Raw genomic sequence first — 17,589 nt, 5'->3', positions numbered from 1 at the left:
CAGGTAAAATCAACTCGATAGCCATGTTCTACCTACACAATTAATGAGCTGAGATTATTACCCAATATATACAAATCCTTATATATTTTTAAAGGAAAAAAACTTAAAATCTTGCATTTTAGATATTGCTAAAACCTAAATTAATATTTTCATAATTTCCCTATCTTCCGAAGGGGAAAAAAAAAGAAGAGGAGGTGGGGGAAAGGTTGTTTGTATTAAAAGAAAATATAATTTGGACGAAGTAGAGTGATTTTCTTTTAACCAATTCTTGTCAAATTTATACTTGTAATGACCTTGGTAAAATACAAAAAGAAAGAAGTATCATATTTAAAGTTAATATGTTTTACATTAAATTTTATACCCACAAAACGCTGAAAATGTACAGGAAAAAAAGCCCGTGGGAGCTGAAGTATCCCACAGCTTCTTCAACCTTTTCTTGTAGGACTTCCCTATTCCATTATCATTTTGACTTACTTGGTTGTTCTAGTAGTTTCACATCTTTTAAACGTTACTGGAAAAAGGTAACATAACACTTCATAAGACTCTGATGAATATACAGTATTACATATGATTATTTACTGAGCTTCGACACTCACATACCATTTTTTAACACAAGTCCACGTTGCTTTTTACAACCAGAAGCCAGGGCAAATATACTCTGCTGAACCCAGTTTATGCCCAACCACCTCCAAACTAGTCTTATTTTACCCGTTCTTGTTACTCTGTGTTGGACAGATCGAGGTCCCTAAATGCACTAACCTCAGTACTCAGTACTATTTCCCAAGGAATCTGTTGCTCTAGCGAGCATTAATAATGTGGCCCTTATTTATAGTCAGCTGTCAAAGACAAGGTCATCTAAGTGCTCCTGACTGGTCTGTTGGTCTCATTTTCTACAAATCTGTCTTCTATAGTGTTTCCAAAATGATCTCTCTCTCACACCCAAGTCAGATTATGCCATTCCTTTAGTTAGCATACATTAAGATTCTCCAGGACTAAAAAGGGCAGTTTTCAAAGTGTTCTGGGAGTAGCTCCTAGGATTCTAGGTAGGTGCCTTAAGGGCCACTACTGAGACGAAGAAGGCAGGTACCCATGCAGGGACCTGCTGCTACTTTAATGAAAGAAATTCTATTTTGTTCATCTATTTTTTTATGTAACAGAATTTCATGTAAGGTTGTTTGAAACAGTGTTTTGCTATTATTTTTTCAATGAAAGGTAAAATTACTGGTCTTGTGAACAGACTCGAATTATCTACTCCTGGCATACAAAGCCCTTCATGACCTGATCCCTTCCAACTTTATCTCAGGTCTCTGAGTTGTTCACTGTTCTTAAAACACTCTGATTTTACATTACTTCACATACTGTCCAGCATCCACACTTCAGTACATGCAGTGCCCTCACTTGGCATGCCTACCTTCTCACCCTACTTCATTAGCAAATCTCAAGGCCCTCCAGGTCTCACCTTAATTACACCATGTCTGAAAACCCTTCCTTGACTTGTAAATAGGCCTTGCTTATACACTCAATTATGGTACAAAACACTGTACCTCGACATTATTGGTCTGCACATTTGTTTTATCACTAGACCTGCCGCACTGAGCTAATCAGATCACTCAGAAATTTCTTAAAATACAGATTTCTTAGCTAGACCAGTAATGATTGCAGTAGACACTTTGATATGTAAGAACTAGGTCTTAATTCTTTTTCCTCCTACTTTTATTCTAAGAACATTACATTAATAAAATAATTTCTCTTAGAAGTTAATATTAAAACAACAGTCTTTTAAAAAGAACTCTTTATTCATACAAACTTATTTCCTTACATGGAATTTATTTATTAGAAGAACTGAATTCCTAAATAATTTAATGTTAAAATTTTAGAAAATAAAAATATGTCCTTGGTAATACTTTGTGGTAACATGGGACCAGAATACACCTTTCTGTGAATTTTTGGTTGTCTGAAGAGAACAAGTAAAAGAAAGTAGTCATTGTTTTGGTTACCTTAGCTTTTAGCTTGTTTTTGGACCACATGTTTAAGTTTCAATGATTATCAGGAAATTTAACTATAATATTTAGATTATGATAAATTCTACTATAGAAAACCTTTCATCATTACAACTTTTAAAGATTAAGATCTTTAAACAAAAACCTTTTGAATTGAACCTTAGACTTGTTTGGAAAAAAAAGTGAAAAAAATGTCTGCTTCACAAGCACAAAACTTGTATTGCTAACTACTGCCCTCTAGTGAATTACCAGAGAATCAGCAAGGCTAAAGAGATGATTTTAAATGTTTCTAGGTGGGCCATAACTGCCTCCAATTTTGTTTCAACTTCCAAGAATAAATCACGATCTGTGTTTTAAAACCCAAAATGTTTTGAAATAATGTACACAAACTACAAGCATTTCTAATACCTTCTTACACTGCCAGTTTAGGATAGCTCTTTTACCTACATATTCGTCGTCTGGCTAGGATGATGGGTTTCCAACCTGTGAGCCCTGGATTACTGAAAAGGGTCAACACCAAGACTGTACACTGAATAAATGTCTGGAAGACATTTGTAATACCTGTTATTCAAGGAATACGTATGCTGTTACGACTAATGAACAATTTATTTCATGTGTACTCAATTAACAGTTCATTTTTAAATATTCATTGATTCTAAGACAATGTATTTTCTCACATTTAACATTAGTGAAATTTGGATGCATCTTGTAATCACTGGCTAGGCAGAAGTCAGGACATAATGGTCATTACCTGCACATTCACATATTTGGCCACCGTTGGTTACATTAGTTACTTTGGGTGAGTTTCATGCATTTGCATTCTTGGCACAACTACTGAGTTTAGCTACCACTTAAAATGTCTTATAAGATAGTACTATGATTTGGTATTAAAACAAGAAGTTAATGTGTTAGGAGAAAGAACAAACAGTGAAGCAAATACTCATTGAAACACTAAGCATAATTCTATATTTTCTTGCAAAGCAACAGTAAGCAATAGACAAGTGCTTATGAGTTTAAAAAAGGGAGGTACAAAGTAGCAACCATTTCACTACTTCAGTAAATGTTAAAGGATTGCCTTTCACAAGGCAAGACAACAAAAATAATGTCTTATTTTCTTAGCTTAAATGTACACAATGGAAATGTTATCAGTTTCAAAGACAATCTCAGAGATACCCATGGAGTGCTCAAAAAAGCTGCACCACCAATTCTTTTAGTTGCACAAAAGACAATCCTGTATAGTAAAACAGACATGAATAAGCAGCTCCAAAGAGCAATTCAGAAGATTCACATTTCAAAGGTAAAGTTTCAGGAATACCTTGCCAATTTATCTTGCTTATATTTTCCTTATTATGTATCCAGAGGGATGATATGATTTTTTAAAAATACTTAAGTCTGAAAAACTTCTCTCACTAAATATAAAATAAAAATTACAAATGATAAAAGCATGGGCAGGGATTTTTTCCTTAATAGTGGTATGTGAAATATGCATTTTACAATCAGTGGCATAGACTCAATGAAAAAAAGTATCATATGAAAGGCTGAGAAACTTGACTTTTAAAGGGGAATTTCTGTCTTCAAAGATCACTGAGAACTACTGCTCTGTTTATTTCTATTTCTGAATCCTTAATTTACCACTTTTTCTTTAATCCATTAGTTTATATTCAGTATTAAGTGTATACAGATAAGCATAATTCTATACGTGCACGCAGCAGGTGTACCTCGAACATACTGTGGGTTTGGTTCCAGAGCACTGCAGTGAACCAGGGAATACAGCAATAATGGAGTCACATGAACATTTTTGTTTCCCAGTGCATGTGAAAGTTATTTTTACACTATACTCTACTAAATGTGAACAGCATTATGTCCAAAAAAACAATGCATATGCCTTAATTTTAAAGTATTAAAAAAAGACCTTATTATTTAAAAAATGCCAACCTGAGCTTTTGGCAAGTTGTAATCACTGACCACAAATCTACATAAAAAATATAATAAAAATTAAAAAGTTTGAAATATTATGAGAATTCCCAAAATGTGACACAGATACACAAAGTGAGCAAATGCCATTGGGAAAATGGCACCAAAAGACTCACTTTGCATACAGTTGCCACAAACCTTCAATTGTTAAAAAAGGCAGAATCTACGAATAATAATAAAGCGAAGTGTCATAAAACAAGGTAGGCCTATGTGTGTAGGTATTTATGTGCATATATGTTATATAAAATTTTAAAACAGCCTGAAAGACATGGTTTAATTTTTTACTGGTAAGTGCATATAATAAAAAGTTGAGTAGTTACTGCCTCTATAGGCATTTCAGTGATCCATAGGATACATTTCATATGAAAATATTATTATTCAACATTTCCCCACTTGGTGGCACCAAAAAATTAAAATACATACATAAATATTTGTACCTAGAGGTTTTATCTTTTTTATTTAAAAAGTAGTAGATTCCCTCCCTTTCAATTTAAGCGGAAAACAACAGCAAGCTAAAATGTACTTGGACATTCCTCTCCTAAAGTTGAATTGTCCAATTACTAAGTGGATATAAGATGGGCAAAATTTAAATAATCAACTAGTTTCTAAACTAATAATGCATATCTAGGAAATTCACACTAAACTGACACACTACAAAAACTTCTCAGTCTTAATACTAAAAGTTACAGGTTCTGTAACATACATGATTTTTTTTTACCTTTAATGAACAATTCTTTGCACTCATAGTGAAAGAACTCTATTAACTTCCCATGTTGGGTACTTTAAAATTAAATCTCTTCTACTTCCCATGCATGTGTACCATATACCCTCTTCCATACTCCATCACATAAAAAGCCCAAATCTTGAGCTTTTCCTAGTGAGTTAGGAGAAAACTTAGTATCTATAAGCAAATATGATAATTACTATTATTAACCTTCCATCTATAAACAGTTGATTTTCAACTAGTTTTTAATAAAGTTCAGGTAAGTAGTATTGGTCCATTTTTACAGATGGGGAATCTAGGGTGCAGATACTAGATTTTTCATAAAGACTCACACTCACTGCTCAGCTATATGTGACATGGTATCCCCTTGAACGGGGTCTCCTTTATGCACACAAGGTAGTAAAACTGGCCAGACTCTGGTTTGGTAGCAAAACATTCTCCCACTGAATTTTGAGCATATCCGGTAGTGCTGTTTAAATGATGTTTTATTTGTCCACACACTCCAAAGTAACCACCATCCAACTATAAATGCCTCTTTGACTTACTCATCTCTTTTATAACCTACATTCTTACTGATTAGGATGTTAACTGCTATTAGCATCTGGTTTGTTTCACTACAAATTTGGAAAGAGGTAAGAACTATAGTTTGAACATAATGAAACCGAATATTCAACACTTTGAGCTACTAGTGACTATTTATTGAATGGCCAATATTCCAAGACTTGGTGAATTATTCAACTAAATCCTCACAACCTTATTAAAGGTTATTCTCCCTTTAGTGGTGAGTAAATTTAGATGTAAAGTAGTTCAAGGCACCTATGGACTTAAGAGGGGTCCAGGGGTCCACAACCTCTCCACCAAGGATCATTATTTTATTGCTTATGCTACTTAAAGAAAAAATATAGCCCCTACCTAGGTAGTTTGATCTCCATGGGCTGTTAGAGCCTCTCCCTTAGGCTTAGGCCCTACGTGGGCCCCTCCCTCCCTAGTCAGCATCTTCCTCCATGTCTGGTTCTCAGCTCCAACCCCATCATAAGGTCCTCTTAATTGTTTTATCACTGTAGCTCAGCCCTTTGCCTTCTAGAAAAATAATGCTTTTCTAAGGATATTTGAACTATGTCAGTATGATTATTACATTTGGTTTGACTGCTTAAATGGTAACTTTCACCATTTCAATTAAAATATAAAATATATTAGTTTGAAGTACTTATATTTACAATAATATTGTTCCTACAGGGATGCTCTTTTTCAGTGTTTTAATAATTTCACACATTTTTGCCACTCCCACTCATCACCCCCATTGCTTATTTAATTCAGAAGCACCAGAATAATACTGTTACAATGTTAGTCAAATGTTTCCATTTAAAACCATCCAATGGCTTCTTATCTCAATGAGAATAATATTCAAAATACTAACCATGCTTTATAAGTCTCTACATAACATGGCCTCTGGCTATTTCTCATCCAAAATTCAACCACTCTTCCCCTTGTTAACTTAGCTCCAGCCACACTGTCTATGCCTCCTTGCCATTACCTGAATTCAGCATATATATGTGCCTACCTCAAGATTTTTGTGTTTACTCTTCCCTTATGGCTGGCTCTCTCACTTCACTCAAGTCTTTGTTCAAATGCTAGAAAAGCTATTCCTGACCTTTAAAGTAGAATTAGTCTCCACTAATGTCTATCCCTTACATCGCTTTATTTTTTTTCACAGCATCTACCACTTGACCATTGAGAGACAATACTTTGTTGGTATCTCATTTTTGTCCATCTTGTAAGCCAGGCACTATCTATACTTTTTTATTTTGTATTATATTTTCAAGATTGTTTGTATAGCAAACAGCCTTGGAAGACAAAAATAGAATCTTTCATTGGAGTAAAGGGCAAGCAGGCTTACTGTCCATTATAAAAGATTTGGCTTCCCTAAACTCAAGATTCTTCTTTTATGTGAAAGTGTCATTGTGGATAAAATGAAGGTTCCTGTGACCAGGATTCTCACCTGGCCCTGGTCGGCTAGCTCACTACACATGCGTGGGCAATACATTGTTATTGACTCTATATAGGAGACCAGAGCAGAGGCTGGAGTGTTGGCAGAGCTGAGGACAGAGGGGCCCAGAGGCAGAGACTAGCTTGCTACATGCAGACTTGCTCTGAGTGAACAGGATTCTAGTGACTGACCTGCCACTGTGGGAATAAAGTTGGGTATAACGCTTTCACCCCAAGAACATTCTACTGTTATCTCTTTGGTCACACTGAATCCATAGTGAACTTGCCTGGGACTGAAACCCATTGGCAAGACAGTCATCTGGTGCTCTTCACATTGCCCCATGTGAAGTCCCCCACATGGGACTCAGAGAACCAGCTGAAGGAAAATGTGATCCAATAGCTACTGCTACTGCTGTATGTAATATAAAGTTCTGGCAGAAAAGCCTTATATCTTCAGCCAACATCCATGAAACTGTAGCAGGCTGCAAGTAAGGTAAAATCTTAGACTTTCCATGGTTCTTAAAGTTGACCTTTCATATTGGTTTCTTCTTTTTTCCATTTGTTTCTCCTGACTCATATTTCATCAACTATTAATACACTCATTTTCAAAGCACTTTTATAAGTAGTACCATTTGACCTTCAGACATCCCTAAGAGGCATTTGCTATTCTCCTTTGTTGAGGAAGACACAAACCCAGCAAGTTTAAAAGACAAAACTAAAATCAACCTAACAAATCCAGCACAGGACAGTAACCTGAGTCTAGGTGTAACTCCTAACTTGTTAACATGTGATTGCCTCTTAAAAGACAAACACTAACATGCTGTAGATATATTCTGTGAGACGGCAGGGTAATTAATTACCCACTGACATCAGATGGCAAATTACTTTTGTGGTAATACATAAAAAAAAAAATGGCAATGAATAAAACTGAGCACACAAATAAGTACCTAAAAAATATTAAAATGAATGTATTTTAGACTTTTTATTATATGACATTTGAATACTTATGTAACAAAACTAGATTCTGCTATCACACTATATAGCCCATTCATTTTATGTACAAAGAAAGATATTTGAACAACATACAAAGATATTTTCCTCATAACCAGTATTTTCCATTTTTGCAGTAATCAAGAATGCTTTAAGCAAACTCCATTAATATAAAAAGGTTCCAAATAATTTCAAGTTTTCTGTACAATTCCTTTTCAGGAAGTAGGGTAAGAATCTTTTACTACTGGTTATTCCTCTATAATTTGAGCAAAAAAACTCAAAGGGCAGACTGTATACAAGTTTGTTAGACTATTATAACTCATACCTTACAATTTTCAGGAATTCTGAAAAAGAAAAAAAAAAGCCTCTGAGAGTATAAGACTGTATTTGTATTCTCTATACTAGAGAAAAATCAAATTATGTAAAAACATCTGATTGTAAAAGTCCGCAAGTAGGATATATCTAACTGAATCAATTAACAGATATCGATGTATGATTCAGAGTTCTAATACTTATAAATAACTAAATCTATTACTCCTTAGTGCATATCCACCTTCAAGTTCACTAATTGCAAAATTTCACTTCTAAAGATTAAATTTCACAAATACAAGTAAAACAATTGTGACTAAGTAATTAAAAATTTTTTACTTTAAGAAAACTCAAGAAAAATGAACACAAAATATTAAAGAGAAAAATATAATGAAATTGAATACATGACTAAAGTAGAAAAAAAGTTGCGTCATAAAGTGATTCTCAAATTTTAACTCAATTATCACCATTGCACTTACGGTGTAAGTTATAGCTGCCAACATTCCAATCAAGGTCAAAGAACTAATAGAGAAAGATAATGCAGCTAATCCATCTGCAAAGGAAGAAAAACTCTGTTAAAAATATAAATATATACTATTCAAATGTTGATATTCAACAAATCAATATAAAAATATAAAAATTGGGTTTCTTATACACATTCTAAGGAATGAACCCAACATGTATTGCCTCATCCCGGAAGTGCCAACTCCAAGGGGAGGAAAAGCTTTTGAAGGGCTCCTCACAAATTGATGTGTAAAAGATCTTTCCGACTAAAATTTTCTTTACTTCATATCTTAAAAATTAAAAAGGAAAATCAGTGCCTGATTATTGAGCCTAATAAGAAATCAGCAAAATATGAGATGATCAAAAGGTGGCAAAAGAGTCTAGGCCTTTCTCAACATAGACCTTGAGAAATAACATTACATAGGAAAGCCAATGGCCTTGATTTTTTTCTTCCCTCTTCCCTCAGTCTTGATAGTTTCTTTGTTCTTGATTTTCAAATGAGTTTTTACTATATAGCCTAAAACTAAAATCTTAAAGAGTTTATTTCATTCTTGATCTTAAAAGGAGCTAGCCTGCCCACTTCGCAGAAAAAAAAAAAAAGCAAGCACAAACAAAAAACAGATTAAAATATAATACCAAACTAGAATACTATGTTAACAACTTAGATTTAGGAAATTATTCAAAGGCCAGCAAAAGAGTGAGAGGCAGGGGTAACACTTTCAAATAAATAAACCAGATTATACAACAAAATTCAAATGCAAATATTTGAATACTCCTAAAATGGGAATAATACTAACTTCTCTAGTTTTAATATAGGTCCTATTTGACCTGTTTTTATCTAGTTTAAATGCAGGTTGCAGGTCCCTTGTAACCAAATATAATTTTTGATCAATTTAATGTATCAATATTTATTTTTTCATGAATAATAAAATTAGAATCATCTATCTTCTTAAAACCCATGTCTCAGTTTTATATACTTGAAGGAAGCATATTAACAAATTCAGAAATATTACAAGGCAACTTTTTAAGCCTTAATTTTTAAAAACTATAAAACCATTTTTTTATCAAATCAAAGACATTTTGATGCTGTTATTTTCTTGATACTTACTGGAAGTAAAAGATGTTCATATAACTAAGAGGTATGGCATTTGGCTGATAGCAATTTTAAGATGCTGACATATCCCAAAATAAGAGATATAAAAATGTGGAAAACATGTATCTTAGAATTGATAAAATGGAGTATCTTAGGCTAACCTATTCGGCCAATCAAAAAAATTAATATCACTAATAATGGTACATGAATGTACTCTAGGATATGGCATTGAAGATATCAGTTCAAAAAGAATAATGTGAAGACTAAAGAGATTAAGATTATAGAAATCAGAATGATGCTACCTATATAATCACTGATTAAAGTTATACTAAAATACTCAAAGACTAGTATCCCTTTAATGTTTAGGGCAGAATAGTAGTTACTCAAGTGACCTAAAGGAGTTAACTGCAAGAAAAGAAGCAATTTATTTCTCAACAATAGAATCAGGTGCATAAATCCTGACAGTTCAGTATTAGTAGATGCCAGGCCTGCAATCCTTATTCTTGCTGATATTAGCAAGATATTAATGGGCCACAATTTACAAGATCAAATCTTAAGTGGAAAGCAAGCACATTAATAAGTTATACAGCAAAGACTCTAAGACTTAATTTAATCATTATTTAATACTGTATCTGAGTAAAAAAAATGCTGATCAAAGAATGTACAGTACTTACTAAAAGGAATACAAAAGAAATAAAAAATTTTAGCATAATGTTTATAAAGTAGGTTTTACAGGTTTCTTTGAAAATAAAGTTACTATATTCAAAGTGCACATGAAATTCTGAGTAATAGAGTACACATTCTTATTTGGTATCAGTTTCTAATGCCAACTCTGTTTTTTAATGATTAAGCAACTTTTCTTAACCTACCCTCCTAAACCTGTTATTTTTTACTCTTAAAAACCTGTGACATGTTGGTTAAGTTAAGGAAAACTTCTGGGGAAGCAATTTCAGAAAAAAAAAATGCTCTGGTGAGATAAATTTATATTATTTCATTCACACAAAACCTCTGTAATTTAAATTCCACATAAAAGATTATTTAATTATGATCAAACAAAACAGCATTCTCTCATTAGTTAAAACTAAAAATAAAACCAATATAGCCAGCACCCTTCTTTAACATATTATTTTATATAATCTCAAGTGAATTAAAGTCCATATAGAAATTATAAAACTGTCACTGCTAAAATATTTTGAAGATTATATTTTCTTTTCAACATATTTCATGAAGAAGTCAAGAGACTAGCTACATAATAGCTAGATGGCTAGAAGTATGTCTTAAAAACATGAAGCTCCTAATTTGTCTACCATACTTTCAACCACAAATTCAAAGACTGTGAGGTTAAATTCTTAACAGCGTAAAAACAGACTACTTCTGAAAAATGTCCCAAGGTCATTGCATATGAATTATTATGAATGGTTTTTTAAAAAAAATACTTACGACTACTTCCAAGTTCTTCAAACAGGAACTTCACTTTTTCCCATTCTGTAGAATTTTTGTTACTGGGAACATTCAGTGGAACAAAAGCACTACAAAGGAGAAATTAACTCTGTTTAATGGTTTTAAAGATAAAAAGCTGAATGAAAGGAAATGATCTAAGACTCAATTTTTAGCTTTTTTTATACAGAGATCTTTTCCCCCAAAACAATTAACAAATCAAACCTGTACCACTATTGAGGGGTATGACAAGTTTCTTACTTATGTGTTTACTCTATTGCAAATTAAATTTTATTATTGCATTCAGTATAATAGTTTCCTTTAATCCTATGTATTTTATTTTTTGCATTTAAAAATATTTTCAGAATGAACCATAGGCTAAAGATAATCAAAAAGGTCCACAGTATAAAAAGGGTTAAGAATCTCTGTGTTCAATGTGGAGAAAAGAAAATAAATATATGTAATTATTTCAACATTTATATGTATGGAAAAGAACAGAAATATACCAAAATAAATAGTAAATATCTTATTGTGGGATTATCTATCATGGGATTTTTACTTTCTTCCTATTATTTTTCTCTCAAGATTCTACCCAATACACATAATGAGGTAATTTCTATTTGGTTTTAAATCCACAGCTGTAGGGGGATCACAGAAATAACAAAGATAGCTAGCTTCCTAGGACTTGCTAGAGCCCAGACTTGGAGGAGAGGGGGGTGGGGGGCAGGAGGGAGGGAAGGAGACTGCATTTTATCATAGAAAGGAAAGAAGACAAGAGATTAAGGCAAAGGGCTGGATATCCCTCAGACTGTATATGCAGAGAATCTGATAGGCATGTAACAAGTGACTCTCCTGCTACCTCCTTCCCATCCTAATTTTAATTGTAAGCAGAGCAGTCAGCTCCATCCCCTTCTGTGAACAGGAAGCACTGAATGAGTATTAAGTTCTCTCTCTGATAATGGATGCAAGTAAAAGCTACTATTTTTTTTTTCTTTGTTCTTGTTCTTTGGTACTACTTGTTCTTTGGTACTACTGATATTTTTTATCCTTACAAAAAAGATGAAAAATCAGAGCATGTCAGGTTATTTATATTTCTAACCATTTGCACTTATGTCATTTTACCACAGTGTTAATCTTGGAGACTTATTTCATACTTTTAGATAGAAAAGTGATTATTCACAGGGATAGAACAATAAATGTATAAAGTTTATTATCTGTTGCCTGACTGTAAAATGAAAAACAATTAAATAAAAGGAGTAAGGTGGATTAAAAAAAGAACTTGCATATTATACTTATATAATGATAATTAACTTATTTATCATTTAAACAAAAATATAAACCAATCAAGCAGAAAACTACCTATATTATATTCTCATTTATTTGAACAGAGGTTTTTTTCCAAATATGTATATATTTTGAAAAGTATGATTTTGAACTTGCTAGTTGAGAATAACCAATTCTGTTAGTATAGGGGAAAAGTTTCTATGTTGTACAAAACATCATCTACATAGTACCTTTAAAATACAAATACATATTATAAATATCTAAAGTAACATTCATACTTAAAATATTCAGTATGCCAGTTTTAGGTACTCAAAGGCTCTGTTCAGTGGTGGAAGAAAATTAACTAACTCTTGACTCTTGATGACACCTTCATGTTCAAATTCCTGAGCAAGGCTCATTAGCAGTTCAAATATTTAATGAAGAGTAACAACAGAGGAAACTTTATATGATCAAAAATTAAAAAAAAAAAGATTACGTGGACCAAACCACCATCATAATAACTTCAGAAAAATACTTTGAAGAGATCCAGAAGAGAGTTAACACTTTAGCACTTACTAGTATTTTAGGTAGGAACTATAAAAAAGAGTAACAAAAGCACAAACCCAAAGCAGGATCCTCAGCTACCCTGCCACCAGGATTGTACAGCAAAGACACAGATAAAAAATATTTTCACATAAAGTTAGAGTAACATCCATAAGCAGAATAAAAAAGAATTACAACTAAATACTTCTATATATCCTGAGCAGTAATATTCGAAACATTAACAACCAATAAGGTGAAAGAACCGGCTCAACACAGTTGCTTGGCCTTAATTCTGGAAGACCCTGCTGAACCAGGCTTTGCCCTGTAAATGGGCATGCGGTGGGGTAAGACGACTCAGGAAGGCAGAGCAGCAGCTGACCGAAAGGAAGCATTCCGACGGTTTAACAACCAGAAGAGGTAATGCCGACTGGCCAAATTATCAGCCCTCATATAGACAAAGATCTATAAAGAGAAAGGAATGTCTCCTTACAGATGCAAAGGCAGCTGAAGTCAGAGGAATCTGGGGGTATAGCTACAGCAGTTTTAACGAGGAGGCAGCAGTTAATGATTGTCATTTACTAAATGATGATGATGGTTACCAAAGTAATCAAGAGTAAGAGTATACTGAAATTCATGTTGTAGAAAGGCACAGACATTTTCTTAATCTCAGCCCCCACCCCCCCAAAAAAAAATGAATACAGAGAACCTCAGCTTTCAAAGACACACAATACTAGATGAAGATAAGGACTGGAGCAGTAAGGTTATATATTTCCCTTACACTCTTGAAAGTAATATAACTGAAAAACTGCTTAGTAAAAATGTTTTACACCCAATCTGACTCACTTAATTAGCTTTACACAGATTATCTCTTCAGGAAGTGACAAAGGAAAGGCTAAGGAATTTCAGTAGATATGAACATGAAATGATAAATTCAAGAGAACTGAAAAAGACATTCACCTCACTCAATCATCAAGTCATATTTATCTTCCAAACAGCTTATCTGTTTCTTTGTCTCTGCTCTATTTGTAAATACACTAGCTCACAATCTCATCTGTCATCGAAAGTATTTCAATGCTTATCTAAATAGTTGTCCTCTCTACTTATATTTCACTTCTCCAACCCAACTTCCAAATGCCCTTCTCGATGCATCTCTAAGTGTTGCAACTCTTAAATTCATACATAATGACTTTCATGCACTTATACACACAAATACATATACATCTTCACTGTCTTTCAATTGCTCAGCAGGATAAAAATTAAAATTTCTTCAACATTGTACACAGGACTCAGAGTCTACATACCTGCTAATGTCATCACCTGTCACCTGTCCACATAAACACCTGAAGTGTTACTTTTTTTATACTAAGTAAATTAAGCATTTAAATTCAAATTTTGTTATTCTTGAAATATTCCATGCTGATTTCAGCCTCTCCATTACCACATGTTGTGTACTTAATTGGATCCCCCCAAAATTAATATGGTGTAACCCTAATGTGATGGTATTTGGATACAGGGCTGTTAGTGGGGGAAGTAAAGCTAAAAGAGACCCTAAGGGTGAGGCTTGAATCTGATAAAATTGGTGTGCTTAGAAGAGGAAGAGATGCCAGAGTCCTCTCTCTCCCCCTGCTAGCAGAGGAAGGCCACGTGGGCACACAGGCAAAAGGCAGCCATCTACAAGCCAACAAGAGGGCCCTCCCCAGAAACCAAACTTGCTGGCACCTTGGTATCAGACTTCCACTAACCTCCAGAACCATGAGAAAGAAAGTGCCCACTGTTTCGCCACTCAGTCTATACTATCCTATTATGGCAGCCCCAAGTAGACTACTACATGGATTGCAACTGTAGCAAATACCTGAACATGTGGATGTTACTTTGCAAATCAGTGATGGGCAGAGGCTTGTAGTGTTTTGCCGTGCATGCCAGGGAAGCCTAGGTTGCATTATTATGTGTTAAAAAGGTACAAAAGACTCAAAATGGAGCCATTGGTGTTAAGCCCCACCTAGACTTAATACCTAACCTAACTGCAGTTTCAGCCTGTCCTAGGAGTGGAATTTTAAACCAACCAATCTGGAACTTCCCAAGGAGTCAGCCACTAGTGAGGTAATCTGCCTGCTAAAACCCTGTTCCTTCCCCTAAGGGAAAGTACGATTGTCTGAAATCATCCACTCTCTTAACTTCCTTGCCCCACCCTCCTGCCTATAAAAACTTTTCCTTTTGTACAACTCCTGGAGTTCCTTTCTACTTGCTAGATAGGATGCTGCCCAATTCAATCACTGAATAAAACCGGTTAGATCTTCGAATGTACTGCTGAGCTTTGTTTTTCTACAAAGAGACTATTGATAAAAATGTGGATGTTAAAGGCAATTCTGGTGAGGGCTCAAAAAGAAAAGAGGAGTTCTAAAGAAGGTCTTTATTGTCTTAAAGAGTACACGTATCATCATGAATAAAATGTTGGTAGAAATATGCACACTAAAGGTTATTCTGGTGAGACCCCTCAAATGAAAATGAGAAGATGTTATTGGAAAGCGAAAAAAAGGAGATCCTTGTTATAAAGTGACAAAGACTGTGGATGAATTGTTTTGTAGTGTTTCATGAATGGCAAAATTTGCAAGAGATAAAATTGGGTACTTAGCTGAGGGGAATTCTAAACAAGGCGTTGAAGGCACAGGTTTGTTAGGAAGGAAAATAGATATGAGCAGGGTGGAGAGAGAATTAAGGCCAGTAAAGCCCACTACAAGGGACTCAAAAAGTTAACCAGTTAAAACTAGTGTGACTCCAGTGGGAAAATCCTGGGGCAAAATACCTCTAAAACCAAAATCAGTAAAAGGGAGAAATAAAATTAAGAAACGAATTTATTTATTACAAGCAGTCATCCCATCTCTCTCAACAGGGCTACAGAACAGAGACCTCCACCCAACCTCTCTGGTTCAGATAAACCCCTTCCCACACCCTTGTAATTACCCACTGATATGTAGATGGACTAATTAACTCCACCCCTTGGAAACACTTATTGATATGTAGATGTACTACAGGAGAGAGATTCTGAAAATATTACCATTTTACCTACAGCTCACCCCTCCAGAAATCTCGCCTCACAATCTACACAAGCCCCCTCTTCTTTAGTGGGCCCTGTGCAAGAAAACTGGAGCATAATAACTGAGCTAATAACAAAATAGCAACAGCAATAAAACCATGATAATCCTCAAGCCAGAGGCTTCAGTTTAGGTTCATAGTGCTAAACAGATTAAGTCCATAGCTTGCCCATTCCTCAGGCAGTCAGTAGCTGAAAAGGTAGGAAGATCAGAGCGATCAGAGCAATCATCACATGACAGCTGCAGCCAGGGGGTGCATCCAGGCCACAAGGACTGTAGAAGAAAATAACTCTATAATCTTGTCCATCAGGTAGGATACATGCAAGAGAGTGGTCCTGTGATAGGACCTCTCCCTGTGGGGGTTACTGGTGGGTCTATATGTAGGGCTACGGGAGGCACGTGCACTGGCTGCAGCAGTAAGACAAAACTCCCTGGTAAGATGCTCTGACCTTCCGGCCTTTTTGGTTACACTACCATCATCTTTGGAAGCCACTCTGCTGTTACTCCAGAACAGACAGGAAGCCAGTTTCCAGGCCTTGTCCCCGAGGTGCCAGAAGGACCAGCCATCGATGGTCCATGTGTTGAAATGTCCAAGGCCACGTAGTCTCCAGGTTGCTGTGGGACAGTCACACAGTGCACTTCTGACAGGGGCTCTGCTGACCTATTCAAAGGTCAAAGGCAGGCCCCACTGACAGGCTATAGCCTACATTGACTTCTGTCTGAGACCGGCCATGCTTCTAGCCAATACAGCTGGGCCAATGCGAGAGGCAAACAGTCTACAAGGCACTGCCGAGGCCCAGCCACAGCCATCTTCAGTCACATGGACATCCAGCTCACAGGGCCCTGATGGGCCCATTACACTCAAGGCCTGTACGGCCTTGACTGCTCGCTGAGCAACAGTAAAAGCAGCTGCACATGTCTCATCCCAGTCCCACCCGATGCCCCTTTGTACCAACCAGTATAAGGGCTTCAGAATTTGTGCCAAGTGCAGGATAAACACTCTCCAGTAGCCCAGAAGACCCAAAAACTCTTGTAAGACTGCCACAGTGGTAGGGGTAGAGAAAGCCTGGACCTTGTGTATGGCTGCTTCAGGAATAACTTTAGTTTTACCCACCCAGACAACCCCCAAGAATTTTACAGACAAACCAGGTCCCTGAACCTTAGTGCTGTTCACAGCCCATCCTTTCTCCTGTAGATGTTGCAGCAGTCTAGGAACTGCCCCTTCTTAATCTGCAAAAGAATAGTATCTGAGCATTGTATCATCAATGTAATGATACAACTGCCCCGTTTGAGGTTTCTTCCATGTTGCCAAGTCCTGGGCTACAAGTCCGTGACAAATGGTGGGACTGTGGAAGTATGCCTGTGGAAGGACAGTGAATGTCCACTGCTGGCCTTCCCACATGAAGGCAAACTGTTCCTGGCTTTCCTGTACTATGTCAATAGAGAAGCATAGCAAGGTCCACAATACAATGATACATGGCCAGTTCATGACTTAGTGTGTCCATAAGGGCTGCTATTGAGGGGACAGCAGCATGCACAGGGGGTGTGACTTTATTCAGTTCCCTATAGGCCACCGTCATACACCAGGAGCCGTCTGGCTTTTTCACTGGCCACACTGGAGAATTATAAGGACTATGAGTGGGCTTTATGATGCCCACCTTCTCCAATTCCTGT

At 35.6% G+C, this 17,589-nt stretch overlaps 1 protein-coding gene across 1 annotated transcript in view; it reads right to left on the bottom strand.

Moving 5' to 3' along the window:
• LMBRD1 (LMBR1 domain containing 1) overlaps positions 1-17,589 on the bottom strand; it is a 102,372-nt gene that overhangs the window by 44,493 nt on the left and 40,290 nt on the right. Inside the window, exons 6-7 of the mRNA XM_036916252.2 lie at positions 11,021-11,109; positions 8,463-8,536 (exon numbers count right to left, since the gene is read on the bottom strand). Of these exons, the coding sequence (XP_036772147.1) occupies positions 8,463-8,536; positions 11,021-11,109 (163 nt within the window). The remainder of the gene's footprint in view (positions 1-8,462; positions 8,537-11,020; positions 11,110-17,589) is intronic.

Source organism: Manis pentadactyla, chromosome 16 (assembly GCF_030020395.1).
Source record: "Manis pentadactyla isolate mManPen7 chromosome 16, mManPen7.hap1, whole genome shotgun sequence".
Classification (NCBI taxonomy): domain Eukaryota; kingdom Metazoa; phylum Chordata; class Mammalia; order Pholidota; family Manidae; genus Manis; species Manis pentadactyla.
Note: the sequence above shows the minus strand (reverse complement) of the source record. Positions and strands in the feature narration are given on the sequence as shown.